General features: G+C 42.0%; 1 protein-coding gene across 1 annotated transcript in view; it reads left to right on the top strand.

The window, feature by feature from the left end:
* The window catches only part of CLSTN2 (calsyntenin 2), a 1,262,395-nt gene that overhangs the window by 1,218,302 nt on the left and 24,436 nt on the right, over nucleotides 1–19,657 (top strand). Inside the window, exon 12 of the mRNA XM_068280737.1 lies at nucleotides 974–1,194. Coding sequence (XP_068136838.1) covers nucleotides 974–1,194 — 221 coding nt within the window. The remainder of the gene's footprint in view (nucleotides 1–973; nucleotides 1,195–19,657) is intronic.

The raw sequence follows: 19,657 nt of genomic DNA, 5'->3' as shown, positions 1-19,657 counted from the left end.
ACCTCCCTGATGATCTATTTGAGAAAAGGTGAAGATTTCTTGTGCAAAAGGGGGTATCAGCTAAACTAAACGCCCCCCCCCCCCCCCGCCCTTGGGACAGCTCTTGCTTGCTTTCCCTCATTTGCCTCAGATACAAGCATCGGTTCAAGCATTAGCCTTGTAGGCACACTGGATGGAACTCAGCCAAGGTAGTCCTCATTTGAAATTGTGTACAAGGGTCATTCCACCTGCTTTAAGAATGCACATGCAATGATCCCCCCCCCCCCCCCCGCAAATTGCTCCTTGATGGTAGGTGCCAATACTCACCCTGATCCAAGCAATGTAGGAAAGTGGTGTCCCACAGTGCATCCACAAGTCCAAGTTCCAAACTGCACTGTTGCCGAGGATTTGGCTGCAGATTTTATTTTCCCTTCCTGTCCAAATCATGATGTACCTAAAGCACTAAACTGTTCTCAAAACACAGTTTTTGCATTCAAATGGCAGAAAAAAAAAGATACAATTAGAGTTAGAAATGCTTATGAGAAACTTTTAGAGTACTAGGACTAAATGTCACTGTGAATAGTACAATTAGTTGAAATATCTCCAGAAGAGCACACACAGCAATAAGAATTTCCATATTTTTATTTGTGTATGAAATATTTTATCTGTGGGTCAATCGATCATCAGAGTGTGGAAGTTTTTTTAAAAATCCAATAGGTTAATGTTGCTCTGAGGTAAATGCTCTTAGGGGCTTCCTTCTGCTTACCCATAGTTGCATGTTCATGATGTACAAACAGGCAAATGTAAGCACTCATCTCAGGAGACAAAGATCTTTTGGTGGGTAAAGTTCACGATCTGCTTATCCTTATGGATCAGTTTCATCACAGGTATAAAAAGGCAAGTCAAGCATAGGCAGTCCAAAAATGCCATATTATTTAGAAGTGATAGACTTGCTGATGATGATTCCACTCAGTAATGTTGATTTGTATTCCAGATGCTTCGGAGAGGATGTCTGCATCACCATCCCAGACATTGAAGCATATGTTGTAGTTCTCCAGGCTAATGAACCCAAGATTACAGTCAGTGGAATGGATCACTTTGCTCGGCCAGCCTCAGAGTTTGAGAATGCAAACGGCGTGATTTTACTTCCAGATATCAGAATCATCAGCACGGTCACTAAAATGGAAAAACGTCTGGAGAAGAACTCTGGCAAAAGTAAGTTGGTTCTGTGTGACTTGTTTTTGCCATTTTCAAGCAATACAGATGGAGCAAGTCTGATATAAGCTAATCACATAATACAGGGTGTCAGCTCAGGGCAGACTTTACTTCATGACTGGCTATTGGGGAACCCAATCTTGGAAAAAATGGATATTATTACTTATAAAACAAAGAGAGACAGAGAAGAACACAACTAATTCTTATGGCTCTAAACAGTGTCAGCTGCGCTAAACAGGTAATAATCAGGGGCCTCTGAGTCAAATTAAGCTGGGAGTCCCCTGAAAGACCCATCAAGTGGCATTTTTGGCCCCTTTTGTTGTTGCCAAATTAATTCAACACCCCACTAGCCCTTCCCAGGCCCCCCTTCCCCAACTTTATTTCAGTCCCCAGGGCCCCTGCAACAATTTTGGGAGTGTAGCAACTCACCTGTCCCAGCTGTTTGTTGCTCTGTGCTCTTCCATCTTCATCCTCACAGAGATAACTCTCCTCCATGACTTGGTGCATGTTATTATGTAATAGCACACGCCGGGTCCCCGAGTAGATGTGGCCAGCGAGGATAAAGTCAGGGTGTGCAAGGAGCCATGGTCATACAGAGGAGCATGCCAGCCAGGACAGGTGAGGCACTTCACTGCCCAAAATTTAGCAATAGGCTCTGTGGAACCAAAATAAAGTGGGGGACCTGGGGGGCAGCAGTGCCTGGAAGCACTGAGGCAATAGACCCAGTTGCCCCTATGGTAGCACCAGCCCTGGCAACAGACGTACAGATATTCACATTTTTACTCAATCCAGCCATAAATAGTCAGATCAGGTGTCAGTCATCTATCTATATAAAGCTTAAGTCCAGAAACTGAAAGATATGGACATCATAGTACATAAAATACTAGTGGAGTTAATGCTTTTATGAAAAGTAATGCCTATTGTACACCTCCAGTCTGATCCAAATGCTAATCTTTAGCGATCTCCAAAGAAGGTTTTAAATTCTGCATAGTCAGGCCATTTAAAAGATCTCACATAGTGAAACTCAGGACATGTTAAAGTGGTCTTTCACCTTTGCTGGAAAATTCCCTAAGCAATATACCTCTCTCCTACTCATTTAATATCATACTCATTTAACATAATCCAGGTCCTCACCAAAGATATACAGTGCTGTGCTGCACCAAGGCACCTCTGTGAATAAGTGGCACTTCCAAGGGTGTAGTCCATATAGAAAATATGTCAAGACCCAAGATGCCAGATCTATGCAGAAATAGTCCATAGGTACTGCCCCTTGGATTGGCATACTGACAAGCATTCCTCCCGAGGAGCTACCAAAAAGTGTCACACTTGTATGGCATTTCCTGGTAATGGTGCAGTATGACAGCATATACCCTAATTCCACCACTACTAATTCCCTAGGTCTTACAGGGTGTTCTTACTCCCACCTACTCATGAGTACCAAAGGTGAGAATGATTCCGCTAAGTTTTTTGACCTATATTTTTTTGAGTGACTTTTCAGAGTCTAGTGCTTGAAATATTACATGGATCTGTTGTTTACACAATATTTAAAGAAGTAAATGTACGTTTATTGGTACTTGTACTAGGCCTTTTGCAGCATATCCTTCAGATAATATAATTAATCAGCATATCACTCAAATAACATATTAAGGCAACATCAACATGCACCCCCAACAACATGATTAAGTAACATGCTCCAAAATAGCATAAATAGTTGGCATCAGCATGTTCCTCAGATAGCATAACATAAGCATAACTATCATTCAGTACTATAACTGCTAATTAACCATTGCCAAAATTCCGGCACCCACAATAGCCTCTAATTATCCCACACTGAAGTTACGCTATAATATATGTGGAACTCTGGCACCCGCCATAACCGCTACACTATCCTATGCCAAAATTACCACCTCAGCATAGCCATAGCAACAATTTCTACAAATTTCCCAAATTATCAGGTGACAAAGTCACCTTGTCACCTACAGAAGTGTCTTGAAGGGCTATGGGAACTGTAATCCCAAACCTATATGCTCAGTTGAAATGCTGGACTTCAGTGTGTATTCCCTTAAAAGCCCAAAGAATATCAATAATTGGCAGTCACTGACTATAATGTAAGCTGTAGAAAAAAAAATGTCATTGTGTTATAGGAGTACATTGACAATTTTCAACTTGTAGGTCCTTAGGTTAAAACAAGCCATTGTTTTCCTGGCTTCAGCCACTTTTCACTCATGAATCTGTAATTATGCACAGAAGTATTGTTAACACTAGCCAAAACACTGTATGTGCCTTATTGGCGAACCAAATCAAATGAATACAATCCAGGCATGCTTTGAATATATTAACATTCATTTACATGTAAAATATTGCCCCAGTCTGTTAGCTTAGCAGAGAAATCTATGTGAACACATGCTTCACGTGACACCGTACAATCCCATTCACACAGCACATGTTTTATGTAGCATTCAATTCTGGAACGGCTATTTCCCTCTTCTCATCTGCCATGACATATTCTGTGATAGTTCAAGCGGGGATGATGTATAGAGTTACTTATATATAATGAGGAGGCGATGTTTAAATGCATACAGATAGAGATGAGTATAGAATGGCTGAGAAACCCAGTGACTTACTGATTCTCTATAATAAAGCAGTCCTTTATAAAAGAAGAGAGACAGATGTTGCAAGCAATTTCTAAAGGGCCTTGAGTATCCAGGGTTTTATAAAAAGGGTCTGTTTCCTTTATTAGAGGGAATGACCCTGAGAATAGGGTGTGCAAAAAAGATTCTAACGATAACATCACATGGAATATTTAAACATAGTGCCTGTGTCTTCTACAAGTGGGCAGCTGTGCCATTGCAGCAGCTCAACCTTCACAGTGTCTTCTGAGAGGGGATGTGGTGCATGGTGCCGGTCACCATTGTTTCCTTTAAAGGACACCCGCGGTGAAAATAAGTGAATGACATAAACAATTGTATCTATCCTCCTCCTCCTAAAAAAATGACTTTTTAAAGCTATTCCAGTTTTATTTTATATTTAAATCTACTTTTTAAGTTTTACTGTTTTATTGTTTTTGCTCAATGACACATTAATTGAAGTATGCCAGAGCTAAAATCTATAAACTGTTGACCCTTTTTTCTCTTTCCTGCTCTCAGAAGCCATTTTCCGCTAGGAAAGTATTTTATAGTTATAATTTCTTATCAGTGAGGGTCACACTGTAGTCTGACCCAGTCCTGATTTAGACAGGAACTGCCACTTACATACCTGATGTTTAACTCTTTCAGGCAGAGAAAGAAAAAAAGGAACACAGCACAGTTATTTGTGTGCTAAGCAATGTACATACACATGTCTATCTCATCATGTCACATGTCACCTCGGGTATCCGTTAAAGTGGGAGCACAGGACATAGTAGAATGCACCGTGAGTGTTTGTGTTTGCATGAATGTGTTTGCATGTCTGCACTTTGCATGTTACAGGGTTAGAACACCTATGTTTACCTGGGTACTTCTGCGCAGTATAGGTGACTAAGCATAAGAATGCATTCTTCTGTGAACTAAAACCCCGGCTTTTAACTTAGCTGTGGGGATAACAGTTGTGCCTGGATGAGTGAATCTGTGAATGCATTTGTTTGAACATTTGCATGCGAGAGTGTGAAGGGTTGATAGATTTTTGCTGTTTTCTAGCCACACCCCCTTCAGCACCTCCCTTTCCTTAATAACTTATTTAATGTCCTAACTAGAGGCGATGTGCCTGGATATATGTATTTCTATCTATACCATGGTTGCAGCATTGTTTTCCAGCACCTTCATTTGGTGAGGAGGTAGAGCAGTGATCTCTTTCTCTACTCTGTTGTCAAAATTGTTATGTATGTTAAGGGGAAGAGTGGGGACAAGTCAAAAAATAATTTGTGAGTCGTGGTGGGGGACAGCAGCAATAAATAGTGGCCGCAGCAAATTTGGTACTACAAAAGCAAAGTGGATTTTAGCGTATAGTCAATCACCTTGTTTAGCAGTTTGCCACTTTAAGAAGTGCATGTCAATGGGCAGTAGTGCTGCAGCTGCACAGAACACTTGACTTGAAAACATGGGCGCAGACTACAGCCGGTATATGGCTTTATCCTGCTGCTGCACAAGTCCTGGCGGCGTTAATTACTATTCCCCCTCCAGGTCCAGGTGGATGGTGGGGAATGATGTAACTTGGCTTCCAACTATTGCTGGAGGCCGAATTACAGCTTTTTAAAAGTAACTTCAGCTCTGTTTTCTGACAGCGCCGAAGTTACTTACTGTGTGCCTCTATAGGCGTAATTTTATTGCGGCCTATGGTGGCGGCGGCTGCGCCCAAATTTCCTGTGCTGTATTTACAGCACTCACCCATGCGCATGTGCAGAAGCCTCAGTCAGGCCAGGTCAGGGGATGCTTTGGAGAGGACCCCAGGAGACTGTGGTGAGGGACACATAGGCTTCTAGGGGCTGGAGGAAGCCCCAGGTAAGTAAATCATTTTTTTTAATTCACCTTATGTATCCATTAAGGATTTCATGCAGTAATTAAAGATTTTGCATGAAAAACACATTTTTGTGTCTTATGCTGGACTTCCAGGCAAGCTGTGGCTCCCTGCCAGCCCGGGACACTCCCCATCCTATCCTGGGAGTCATTGCTGTTGGATGCTTTGCTTGCTTACTGGCACCAGAAAAAGTGGAGAATGGTCTGTCTAGAGAAATGGTGTTCCCATTGAGAATTGCATCAAACACGTCACATACAATATCTCATAGCACAGGGGTAGCAGACCTTTGAGAAGTTTTACTGATTTTACGGAGTTCAGCTTCAAAATAAGAGATGTTTTAAAAGTACTGGAAAGTGGAAACTGGCAGCGTTTTGTGTCAGCTTTATTTTTTAGATGAACCTTAAAAGGCATTTCAGGCTACTTTGTTCTGTAAGTTTCAGAATCTTGACTCAGTACAAAATTAAATGTCTAATTTTCACCAAAATTCAGCAAAAAAAGAGCCCTTCTAACTATCAGTTACATACACCAGTTTTCATCATCAGTTTGGTACCAATTTGCCCTCAGTATAATATTATAAATCAACATTATCCTGCATAAAAATAAAACTGCCATTTCTTTTGAAAAGATTTCACAAACCATTCAGGTTTACAAGCTTTTTCACCCCCACTTTGTCACTCCCCAAAGCAGGGGAAAAAAGGGCGCAGCAGCCCTTACAGAACAACGGCACTGCTGTAGGCGCCTATAATAAATGCCACATTTAGCAGCATACACAGGAAATTTTAGCACAGTGGCACCAAATTTTACCTTCTTTGCCGCAAATTGCATCCGTTACAAAGGTAAATTTGGGTGCCCGGAGGGGGCATTGCACATTGCACAGCTGGCGCTCCCTTTTGCCGCTAACCGTGCACCCAAATTTACCTTCAAAGATGCATATTGCAGCTTTGCGGAAAGGGGGGGGGTAACTTTAGGAGGGGAATTTGCGGATTCAAGGGGGTTAGGCATTTGGGGGTGGTCTTAGGGGTTTAGGCACCACCAGGGAGGTCTTAGGGTTAGGCACCACCAGGAAAGGGTTCTGTGGGAGAGTAGGATTAGGTTTAGTCATAATAAAATATCAGTAAATATTACCAATATTTTACTATAATAATGCAGTAGTAGAATATCACTAACTTTATCAGCATTTTACTAGTGGCAGTCCCCTGAGCTCTTTTCTCCAGGCACCTTTATTTCATGTATGCATTACTCCCTGGCTAGTGCCAGTAGCCTAAGTGGTTACTGGTCACTTCTTTGGATCAATCAGAGCAAGCCATCCAAAAGTGAAGACTGATCAGCATTTTTACTTACTGTTAGCCAACCAGAGTCTTTCTTAGCCTTTGGTAGATATTTTTGTCATGTAAAAGCAATGCTGATTGGCTAGTCATTGCTGACAAATGCTGGGCATTGGTGACTCAGCACAGCATGTGGTTGCTGTGCTTGTTCTGAGCACAACACGCTCACTAACAAGACACATGGTGCATCCATGGAGGGTCTCCTAAACACTCAGTTATTCATTTAACCCTTTAGCAGCCAATTTATTTAGAAGCTTGCAAGTGCTGAAGGCCAATTTATTTTAGCACTTTTTTTAATTTATTTGTTACATTTCCTTGCTGCTAATTTGCACTGCTGTAATGTGTATTTATGGCCATTTGTCACTAGGGGGCAGTGTGAGACATTAACAGAGGACCTCTGCTTTCAGTTTCTATATGCTCTGCTAGCAGAGAGAGAGAGATCAAAGCATTCCATGAATTTACAGCACAACGCGTTTTGACGGCTGAGGTCAAAAGCAGTGCACTTATCTCAAATGAGATAATTTATTTGAAGCTGCTAATGGGTTACAAATAGTAAACTTAAATCTCCACTTTAGTATCTCCTTTTTTAGTATGCATTTACTATTTAAATATTGTATCCCTGCATTACACATACTTTTTTTTTAAGTTTTCAACATCTATTTTTTGCAAAAATACATTTTAACTAAATGTTGCAGCAGGTCACCAGTAACTTTTTTTCTCCCCCCTCCTTACAAGGGACCATTAACCTGTAATCCTGTAAAAACTGCAGTGGCTCCTTCTATTTACCAATGTATTCTAGGGTCCCTCCACATTCACTTCATGATACTTTCAGCTGAAACACAAAGTGCATTTTCATAAAAACTGAGACTTTTAGAAAAAACAAAATTCCACAATTGTATTCATCTGTACTTAAAGGGTAAATCTTTACTAAAGATTTTTCTTTATCTACTTCCCACTTGTCTACCATTAAAAAGCATTTCCAAATGTTTAGTACTGTAAGAACTGTAGGCGCCCGTTTCTAATGTTAAGTGTACAAAGATCTCCAAAAGGCAGTATCCAACAATAGCTTATGTGGTGTCCTACCTTTTAGGGTTCCTGTGCTAGATATATAAATCAGGATTCGGATAAAAAATTCAAAAATATTTAATTGTGCAAAACCGCGAAATGCGTTGTTGAGTGCACAATTAAATATTTTTGAACTTTTTATCCGAATCCTGCTTTATATATCTAGAACATTACAACATTAGAAACGGGCACCTCCAGTTCTTACAGTACTTAGCGTTTGCCCCTTATTTTTAGGGGGGGGGGGATTGGTTTAAAAGGGTTTTCCCATGAACCACAGAATCCTTTTTTTGGAGCAGCGACCAGCATCATACCATACAAGGCCAAGTGGGGACGGTACTTCCCCACAAGCGCTGACGAGTGGTTGCCTCACCTAGCAACCCTTGTTTGTGAGTATACTTCTTGCCTTTTATATACTGTCCTGGTGACCTAACGATATTACACTAGATCGGGCTCCCGGCTCTCCTTCTGCTTTTTTCTCCACGATTTAATCATTTACAAATGTTTAAATATACCTTTCTATAAGGTCACATGACTGCTACAGCATGGTTGTGCCCACAACAGTTGGGGTCTGTTGACATTCCTGAAATGACTTTACCTAGAATCTTGCACCCCTACAGTCAAATTCCCCTACCACTATTGACTCTAACATATGGAGGGTTTAGTGTAAGTTTGGCATTGCCCATCTTCAACATCCTGATTATGATAGGCGCTGAGCAACCACTCGGCCATCTCGCCTTTCCCAGAAGGCATTGCCCCTCTCCTGGACTTTACAGAAAAACCACCACAGAAAGCAGCAATGTCCATCACAAGGACCCCACTGCAAATGCTACAATTTTTTACATTTTAAAACATATATTCCTCTTTTGAAGGATACGTAGCGCAGGGCGGGAAGGGAAGTCTTTAATAAAAAATCAAAATGTAGTCTGAATAGAAGCGTTAATATCAGATTGACAAGACTTTTCATTCAGCTTGATATCATCTGGAATTCAGTTTGACATCTGTTTAACATTGAACTTGCCATAGGTTTGAGATTACTGTAGTTAACCACTTGGAAGTATATGTCAGAAACCTGTGTTATTAATGATTAAGGACCCTATGGAGGTCAGAAAGGTGCCAGGGTGGTTGTTCTTTTATGCATGTGGTCTCAGTTCAATCAATTATTTCCTTTTCTGAAAAATAGTGAGGTGTGGGATTTCATTTCATTATACTTATCAGTTCCTGAGTTCATAACAAGGTCAACTCATTCTAATATGATAGAAGTGCCAGAGGGATGGAACCAGTTACAATAGGGATTATTTTTACACAGTAGTCATCTAACCAACTAGTTAAACTTGCATTGCAGAATGAGTGACATGAAAACTCGTTTAGATACAGAGAGATACAGTATTTATGCTATTGAAGAAAATAGTGTTGTTCAGAGGGTTAATCGAGAATCAAATTAAATGTCACTGATCTATTTCTTAATTTATAATTACTATCACAAAATATGCTGATACCACTAAATCAATTCTCTCTGACTCAATTAATTTCTACTTAACTAATGGTGGCCTTTACTGAATAATTAAAAATGCAATATGCAAAGTGCCCCCCCTCAACAACTCGCTTTTCCATTTGTCGTGTTGCCATAAAGCAAAGTGACACTAAGCCCTATTGTCAGGGATACTTGCAGACTACTATAGCTGTGAATGGAGTCACATGACAAGCTGATCAGCCACTAGAAACATTAAAAGGAAATGGTTGGTCTGCTTTATCTAGCATCTAATGGAATAGTCTTATTCAGAGTTATATTCATAAATGACAACAGCTGGAAGATTACTCACAGTTGAAGTTAGTCATGGGGTGGGTAACTAAGATTAAGTGTGTGTGTGTGTGTGTGTGTGTGTGTGTGTGTGTGTGTGTGTGTGTGTGTGTGTGTGTGTGTGTGTGTGTGTGTGTGTGTGTTTAAGGTTAAGGTTAGCTGTGAGGGGGTGGTTAAGGTTAGCTGTGAGGGGGTGGTTAAGGTTAGCTGTGAGGGGGTGGTTAAGGTTAGCTGTGAGGGGGTGGTTAAGGTTAAGGTTAGCTGTGAGGGGGTGGTTAAGGTTAGCTGTGAGGGGGTGGTTAAGGTTAGCTGTGAGGGGGTGGTTAAGGTTAAGGTTAGCTGTGAGGGGGTGGTTAAGGTTAAGGTTAGCTGTGAGGGGGTGGTTAAGGTTAAGGTTAGCTGTGAGGGGGTGGTTAAGGTTAGGCATTGGTAAAAGACCCGTCAGGGAGAGAATAGGGTTATGTTTAGCTGTAGTAAAATATTGTTATCTATTAAAGATATTTTAAAATCATCATTTGCACTGTAAGTGTAAAATATTGGTACATTTCCCAATATACTACCATCGGCTATTCTTGCTGCGCCAATTTCCATTGCCCTTTTTTTATGTATGCAGCAGCCACCATGACACACAGTGGCATAGTTTAGAAGCTTTGGGCCCCAGTGCAAGTTTTGCACATAACAATTGATATGCCACACCAAAACCAGTCAAGGACAACCGCGGTGACAGAGGTGCAAGAAGAGGATGGGAAACAGTGTGTTAATGATCACAGATAGTCTAATCATCTATAGAACTGAATATTATCAGCATAGGACCAATAAAGAGCTACTACTGTGGTTGAAAGTGGGCCCATCAGGGGCCCTCTAGCCCAAGGGCCCCAATGCGGTCGCTACCTCTGCACCCCTTATTGCTACGCCACTTAGTTACATAGTTACATAGTTATTTTGGTTGAAAAAAGACATACGTCCATCGAGTTCAACCAGTACAAAGTACAACTCCAGCCTGCTCCCTCACATATCCCTGTTGATCCAGAGGAAGGCGAAAAAACCCTTACAAGGCATGGTCCAATTAGCCCCAAAAGGGAAAAATTTCTTCCCGACTCCAGATGGCAATCAGATAAAATCCCTGGATCAACATCATTAGTCATTACCTAGTAATTGTAGCCATGGATGTCTTTCAACGCAAGGAAAGCATCTAAGCCCCCTTTAAATGCAGGTATAGAGTTTGCCATAACGACTTCCTGTGGCAATGCATTCCACATCTTAATCACTCTTACTGTAAAGAACCCTTTCCTAAATAAATGGCTAAAACGTTTTTCCTCTATGTGCAGATCATGTCGTCTAGTCCTTTGAGAAGGCCTAGGGACAAAAAGCTCATCCGCCAAGCTATTATATTGCCCTCAGATGTATTTATACATGTTAATTAGATCCCCTCTAAGGCGTCTTTTCTAAATAAACCGAGTTTATCTAACCTTTCTTGGTAAGCGAGACCTTCCAACCCACGTATCAATTTTGTTGCTCGTCTCTGCACCTGCTCTAAAACTGCAATATCTTTTTTGTAATGTGGTGCCCAGAACTGAATTCCATATTCCAGATATGGCCTTACTAGAGAGTTAAACCGGGGCAATATTATGCTAGCATCTTGAGTTTTTATTTCCCTTTTAATGCATCCCAAAATTTTGTTAGCTTTAGCTGCAGCGGCTTGGCATTGAGTACGATTATTTAACTTGTTGTAGATGAGTACTCCTAAGTCCTTCTCCAAGTTTGATGTCCCCAACTGTATCCCATTTATTTTGTATGGTGCTAGACCATTGGTACGACCAAAATGCATGACTTTACATTTTTCAACATTGAATTTCATCTGCCATTTATGTGCCCATATAGCCATCCTATCCAAATCCTGTTGCAATATGTCACTATCTTCTTGGGAGTTGATGATTCTGCACAATTTTGTATAATCTGCAAAAATAGCAACATTGCTCACTACTGCATCTACTAGGTCATTAATAAATACATTGAAGAGCACTGGACCCAGTACAGACCCCTGTGGGACCCCACTGCTAACAGTCTCCCATTTTCAGTACGATCCATTGACCACAACTCTTTGTTTTCTGTCCATTAGCCAGTTCCCTATCCATGCACACAGACTCTTCCCCAGTCCTTGCATCCTCAACTTTTGAACCAGACTTTTATGGGGAACAGTGTCGAAGGCCTTTGCAAAGTCCAAGTATATCACATCTACAGCATTCCCAATATCCATATTAGCATTCACTACCTCATAAAAGCTGAGCATGTTAGTCAAACAGGACCTGTCTTTAGTAAACCCATGTTGATGCTGAGAAATAAGATTATTTTCTACTATGAAGTCATGTATAGTATCTCTTAGTAACCCCTCAAATAGTTTGCATACAACTGATGTTAAGCTTACAGGTCTATAATTTCCTGGATCTGATTTTTTGCCCTTCTTAAATAATGGGAAAACGTGGGCTGTACGCCAATCCACTGGGACGCTGCCAGTTGCAAGAGAGTCACAAAAGATAAGATAAAGGGGTTTATCTATAACTGAACTTAATTCCCTTAGGACCCGAGGATGCATGCCATCCGGGCCAGGTGCCTTGTCTATTTTTAATTTATTTAGTCTTGCGTTCACTTCTTCCTGCGTTAAGTATTTAATATTACAGTTAGAAGATTGAGACTCTTCTGCCTCTGTAATTTGCAACAGTGCTGTTTCCTTTGTGAAGACAGAAGCAAAGAAAGCACTTAATAACTCTGCCTTACCTTGGTCATCCACCATTGAGTTCCCACCCTCATCCTTTAGGAGTCCTATACAGTCAACCTTTCTTTTTTTAGAGTTGATGTACTTGTAAAACTTTTTTGGGTTAGATTTGATATCTGTAATGATCGCTGCTGCAGCAGCTATTACTGAAAGTAGTAGTGCTGCAGCTCAGGCAGTTCTGATCTATTTCCATGCAAGCTGCATAGCTTTGTCTGTCTTTCCCTGCTGTCAGCTTGTGACTGATTATCATTCACCTGTGTGGGAATCTGCATGTCTGCTCCCATTGGATGACCTCAGTATAAAGATCTGCTTCCTGCAGGGTTTCCTTGGGTTTTCATAGCTTCAGCTTAAGCCTGTCTTGCTGTCGCTTTAGCCCCCGATCGTGTTTCTTGTTATAAAGATACTTTGCTGGTCTTTGCATCATATATTGGTTCATTGCCAATATATATGCATACCAGCACGTTTATTATTTTCCTTGTATTTGTGTTACGTTAATACATCAGTGTCGCTGATGTATACGTACACGAACTGTTTATATCCTGTGTGCAGTTAGTCAGCTTTCCAGCACGTTTTGGTAGGTTGAGCGTACCGTGACCACCCGTGCTGAGGTAGTTACCCTGCTCCTGGTTCTGTTTGTGGATTGCGTTCATCTCTGCGAAGAGATAACGAATCCTTCTGAATCCTGTTCTGTTACCGTTTGTGGATTGCGTTCATCTCTGCGAAGAGATAGCGAATCCTTCTGAGTCCTGTCCCCTGTATTACTCCAGTCCTAGTCAGCGTTCCTGCTTATGTCATATATCGGTTCATTGCCGATATATACATATGTTAGTCAGAAGTTACAAATAGTTTCATTGATAGCTGTAATTGTAATACGCTAGGAAAACATACTTATTGTATATTTATCTGTGTTACGTTCATCTATCTTAATCCTGCTATTTTCTGACTGTCCTGTCCTGTCTTTGTGAGGCACGCCATCGCCGCATCGCATTGGCTGCCTCATTCCAGTCTGTCTGGTTTTGGACGCTTGCTGTCGCTAAGTAGCCGCTAGCTAGCAAGCGTTCATTCTGTCTACCTGTCCTGATCTCCTCAGTTCTGGTTGTGCGCTCAGCGCTAATTTGCGCTGAGACGTTATAACGAAAGCATTGTTTGTGGCTGTCAGATCTGCACCGGCTCTGTGCGCCACAATCTCCTATTGGAGTCAGTCCTCCCCTCCACTATACTAGGGATAGCCTGTTTCCTGGTGCTAGTGTGTGTACCTCCTCCACGCCAGCTCATGCGTTGCATGCTGACTGTGGAGAATACACCACCAAGCCTAACATTATGAAAACCCCATTACCAATCCCCATTGTGGGGGGGATTCCCAGAAAGTATGACACTGTTAATTATGGTTCCTGTTCCTTTAAGAAATTTGAAGAACTTAGCTCTGAAACAGAAAATGAGTTTTTCTCTGAATGTGCCAGGTTCCTGACCAATCCTGATCTCCAAGCGACTCCTGTTTCAACCTGGGCACTCCAACTAAGTTATATTTTGTTTAAAGGGGAATTATTCCAGACCGCTGGAATTTCTAGCGTTTGTGATCCATAACTGGTTGCGCATAGATCCATTGCCTTTTCCTCTTAATGAACTCCTGGCAGCAGGTCAATCAGCTACTCCGTCAATTGCTTGCAAAAATGTTCATCAAGCAGAAGGTGTTACTGATAATTTTCCTGCAGCCTTGAATAAATCACCAAGAACAGCAGGGAAAACAGCAGGGTCTAAGGCCAAACGCAAACGTTCTAAGAAACGTGTCCGATCTGCAGAGTCGTTATCCTTAGCGACTGAGACCTATAATGAGATTCTGCCATTAACAGATAATGAAATGCAATTGTCTTTCAGGGGAGTTAAATGGACTTATGAAACTACTAATGAACTTTCCTCCCTGGCTAGGGAAAATAAAGATTTTTGTTTAAAAGAATTATCTGAGTATGATTATGATGAGATATTACAGAGTATTGAACAAATCAACTTATTTGTGAACCAAGGGAAGTTTGCATACACTACAGTTCAACACTTGCTACAGGTATTGGAGATTCTTAAGAATAAGGAATCTGCCAATCACCTGCTAATTAACCCTATACATGTGCCTGCCACAATCATATCTGCAGACTGTGATCAGCCTAAATGTTTCGCTGTTAAGTATGCATGGGATCCTCCATTCGAGAGGGGAGAGATGGAAGCCCTGGTCTGTGAATGGAAGAATGATTCAAGTTCATTTTGTCAATTTTACAGTGCAAAAAGTGAAATGGTATTGAACGCATGCATTAAGTCAGCCTATAACCTAATAGAGGCTGGTGTGTGTAGGTATGACTGTGTGGCTCCCTTGATTGATGTGTGGGAACTGATTTTGGATGATTTTTATGTGACTCCGAATTCGCAAATTTGGCGTTCTGACCCGCCTGCTTCAGCACCTTTGGCTGATTCAGCAGGTGATTCGGAGCTCTTTTTGTGTGAAATTGAAGTTCCTGCAATTCCACCCTGTACCATGGATAACTCAGTGTTACTTCCCAGTAAAACAGAAGCCACTGATACATTCTTAACCTTGCCCTGCGCAAATTTCTCAGCAGAGAATCCAGAGGTCCTGCTGACTTCCGAGTCCAGCCTAGCCAGTACTCATGACTCTTTGTTTAGTGAAACAGACACCAGAAAAATCTTGCCTGTCTCTGCAAACACTTCTGCAGAAATTACCTGTGTTAATAAAGTTCAACTCCTGTCTGATCCAGCAGATGCCAATAGATGCACTACATCAGTTTCCGAGTCCCAGCAATCCTGTCTAGTAAACTCAGAACCCCAGCATCTGAATTTTCCAATTTTACAAATGAATGGTGATTCAGATGCACAAACATTGTGTCTTGATCTTCCTGTTTCTACACCTCGCTCTAGTTTCGTGAATAGCTCAGAGCATCTGCTATGTGAACCTGAAATCGCAGAATTATTACCTTGTTCAGAAAATTTTCCAATAAATTTGCCCTGTACCATGAATTGTGCAGTAGATCTCTCCAATGAAACTCAGGTCACAGAATCATTATGCTGTCCAGCAGGTGCTTCTATGGTTTTGCCCTGCAATATGGACTGTTCAGTGATCCTGTCCAGTGAAGCTGTGGTCGCAGAGTCTTATGCTTCACCCAGTACTTTGGATACTTTAAACCCTCTAGCAGAGGAGGCTGAAGCACTGCTTACCTCAGTTGGTGTTGCAGTAATATTCACTTGTCTAGCAGCTGTTTTGGAATTACAGTCTGCTCTAATAAAACTTGATGAATTTCTGCCCAGCAAAGCAGAAGCCATTGAAATATTGTCCTCGTCAGCAAGTGTGTCAGATACCTTGTCCTGTACACAGTCTGATTTAACCAATGTTGTTGAGTCCCTCTCCAGTGTTGTAACAGCCGAGGAACTCCAGCCCTGTCCTCTGAATGTTTCAGAAGTCTTGCCCTGTAACATGGATAATTCTGATTCTCTGGTCAAAATAATAGAAATCTCAGAATTTCAGTCCGGTCTGATGAGTGTTCCTGAAACCCAGCCCTGTATCCTGAAAGATTCTGGTTCTCTGGCCGCTGTGGCAGAGGTTCCAGAGTCCCCTTCCTGTCCAGGGAATTCCTCAGTTTTGCCTAGTCCAGTGGGGGCTGCTGCAATACTGACTTGTTCTGCAGCGCCTCATGAGCTCCAATCCAGTGTATTTAATGAGTCTCTGTCCAGTCCAGAGGTAGTTGTGGAGTCCCTATCTGGTTCAGTGCATACATCAGAAGATTTGTCCTGTCTTGTTAGTGCCCCTGAATCTGATTTGTTACTGACTTTGCTGGAATCAGCGACATCTAAGTCTGATCCAGCATTCTCGTGTAAAAGTCCAGTAGTTGCGAAGTTTAGTCATGATGATTTTTTTTGGCCAGTCCTGGTTTTGGTCCTGTCTTGGCTGACCCTGAGGCTCACAGTTCCTTGACATGCCCAGAGGTTTCTCTTGTGCCGGTGTGCCCAGATGTTCTTTGTGTGCCAGAATGCCCAAGTGTGTCTAAGGTGTTAGCGTGCTCTGATGCTTCCTTAGTGGGAACACGTTCTGATATTGCCAGTCTGCCTGCATGCCCAGAGATGGTTCTGGTCCCTAAAAGCCCTGATATTGATGTTTGTCCTTGTGGCCCTGACTCGGGAATTGCCCTAGGTTCCATAGGGGTTCTTGATGGTTCTCCATGTGAGCCTAAGGGGCATTCTGACCTATGGGGATCTCTTTGGAGCTTCAAGGTGTTCTGGGAGGTCCCTGAGAAAACTTGTCCTGGTGCCTTGGACTGGTTCAACAGTGGGTTTTGTGTTGGTAAAGACAGTACCGGTGGGCATTGCAAAGGCTTTGGCGTTTCTGAACGGTTCCTGGAAGGCGGTGGGTATCGCTCAGGGAGTTTCGGAGGGCTTTCTTCTGGAAATCATGGTTCTGATGGGTGTCACACTGGGGCTTGTAGTACTGATGGGCATGGTTCTGTAGGTTCTGGTTCTGATGGGTCCAGTCTTGTGGGGACTGATTCTGGAATTCGGTCTTGCCGGGCTGTCCCGGTCATCATGAATTATCTGTCAGACTGTTTTGTTGGGAATTTCAGTTTTGATAAGCGTCTGGAATCCGCTTTTAAAGGCGGGGGTACTGTAATGATCGCTGCTGCAGCAGCTATTACTGGAAGTAGTAGTGCTGCAGCTCAGGCAGTTCTGATCTATTTCCATGCAAGCTGCATAGCTTTGTCTGTCTTTCCCTGCTGTCAGCTTGTGACTGATTATCATTCACCTGTGTGGGAATCTGCATGTCTGCTCCCATTGGATGACCTCAGTATAAAGATCTGCTTCCTGCAGGGTTTCCTTGGGTTTTCATAGCTTCAGCTTAAGCCTGTCTTGCTGTCGCTTTAGCCCCCGATCGTGTTTCTTGTTATAAAGATACTTTGCTGGTCTTTGCATCATATATTGGTTCATTGCCAATATATATGCATACCAGCACGTTTATTATTTTCCTTGTATTTGTGTTACGTTAATACATCAGTGTCGCTGATGTATACGTACACGAACTGTTTATATCCTGTGTGCAGTTAGTCAGCTTTCCAGCACGTTTTGGTAGGTTGCGCGTACCATGACCACCCGTGCTGAGGTAGTTACCCTGCTCCTGGTTCTTTTTGTGGATTGCGTTCATCTCTGCGAAGAGATAACGAATCCTTCTGAATCCTGTTCTGTTACCGTTTGTGGATTGCGTTCATCTCTGCGAAGAGATAGCGAATCCTTCTGAGTCCTGTCCCCTGTATTACTCCAGTCCTAGTCAGCGTTCCTGCTTATGTCATATATCGGTTCATTGCCGATATATACATATGTTAGTCAGAAGTTACAAATAGTTTCATTGATAGCTGTAATTGTAATACGCTAGGAAAACATACTTATTGTATATTTATCTGTGTTACGTTCATCTATCTTAATCCTGCTATTTTCTGACTGTCCTGTCCTGTCTTTGTGAGGCACGCCATCGCCGCATCGCATTGGCTGCCTCATTCCAGTCTGTCTGGTTTTGGACGCTTGCTGTCGCTAAGTAGCCACTAGCTAGCAAGCGTTCATTCTGTTTACCTGTCCTGATCTCCTCAGTTCTGGTTGTGCGCTCAGCGCTAATTTGCGCTGAGACGTTATAACGAAAGCATTGTTTGTGGCTGTCAGATCTGCACCGGCTCTGTGCGCCACAATCTCCTATTGGAGTCAGTCCTCCCCTCCACTATACTAGGGATAGCCTGTTTCCTGGTGCTAGTGTGTGTACCTCCTCCACGCCAGCTCATGCGTTGCATGCTGACTGTGGAGAATACACCACCAAGCCTAACAATATCTCTAGCGATTTGATTTTCAGCTTCGATCTTTGCCAGCCTAATTTCTTTTTTACAATTTTTATTGCACTCCTTATAATTGCTTAGTGCAGCCTCGGTCCCCTCCTGTTTTAGGACCGTATAGGCATTCTTTTTCCTCTTCATTTTATCCCTAACCTTTCTATTCATCCATAGAGGCCTTTTTTATTCCTAGACATTTTGTTTCCATATGGGATATACATACTACAATATTGGTTTAGAATAAGTTTAAAAGCTTGCCATTTCCCTTCAGTGTCCTCCCCTTGTAGTACATTATCCCAGTTCACTAAACTTAGTGCCTGTCTAATTTGATTGCACTTTGCTTTTCTAAAATTGATAGTTTTAGTGGTCCCGCTGCCCCGTGGCCTATCAGTCACCAGATCAAACGTTATCATGTTGTGATCACTATTTCCCAAATGTTCTTGAACCTGCACATTTGATACATTATCTGGTCTATTAGAAATGATCAGATCCAGTAACGCATTCCCCCTAGTTGGTTCCGTTACCATTTGAGTCAAGTAATTGTCCTGTAGTGCTGCCAGAAATCTGCTGCTTTTACCAGAATGGGTAGCCTCAATACCCCAGTCAATGTCTGGAAAGTTGAAGTCGCCCATAACTATGACCTCATTTTTACTTGAAGCTTTTTCAATCTGCTGTAGTAATCGCAGTTCTGCAGCTTCATTAATATGAGATGGTCTGTAGCATACCCCAATAAGCAATTGGCAACTTTTATTTCCACCATGAATATTTACCCAAACGGACTCCACATCTTCGCAATCTTCCTCCATCTCATCGTTGAGGACAGCTGTAAAAGAATTCTTAACAAAGAGACAAACCCCCCCACCTTTTTTCCCTGCTCTATCCCTCCTAAACACATTGTATCCTTTTAAATTAGCTATCCAGTCATGGCTTTCATCCATCCATGTCTCGGTTATTCCCACAATGTCATAGCCTTTGTCATTCACAATGAACTCTAGTTCGTCTATTTTATTTGCAAGGCTCCGAGCATTGGTTACCATGCACTTTATATTTTTACCATCACATTTACCAATTTTGTTTACATGAAATGGGCTACTTGAAGTTTTACCAACCTCCTTAACCTTTACACTGTCCCCACCCCCCTCTCCACCCCCCG

This window comes from Hyperolius riggenbachi, chromosome 4 (genome assembly GCF_040937935.1).
Source record: "Hyperolius riggenbachi isolate aHypRig1 chromosome 4, aHypRig1.pri, whole genome shotgun sequence".
Lineage (NCBI taxonomy): Eukaryota > Metazoa > Chordata > Amphibia > Anura > Hyperoliidae > Hyperolius > Hyperolius riggenbachi.
Note: the sequence above shows the minus strand (reverse complement) of the source record. Positions and strands in the feature narration are given on the sequence as shown.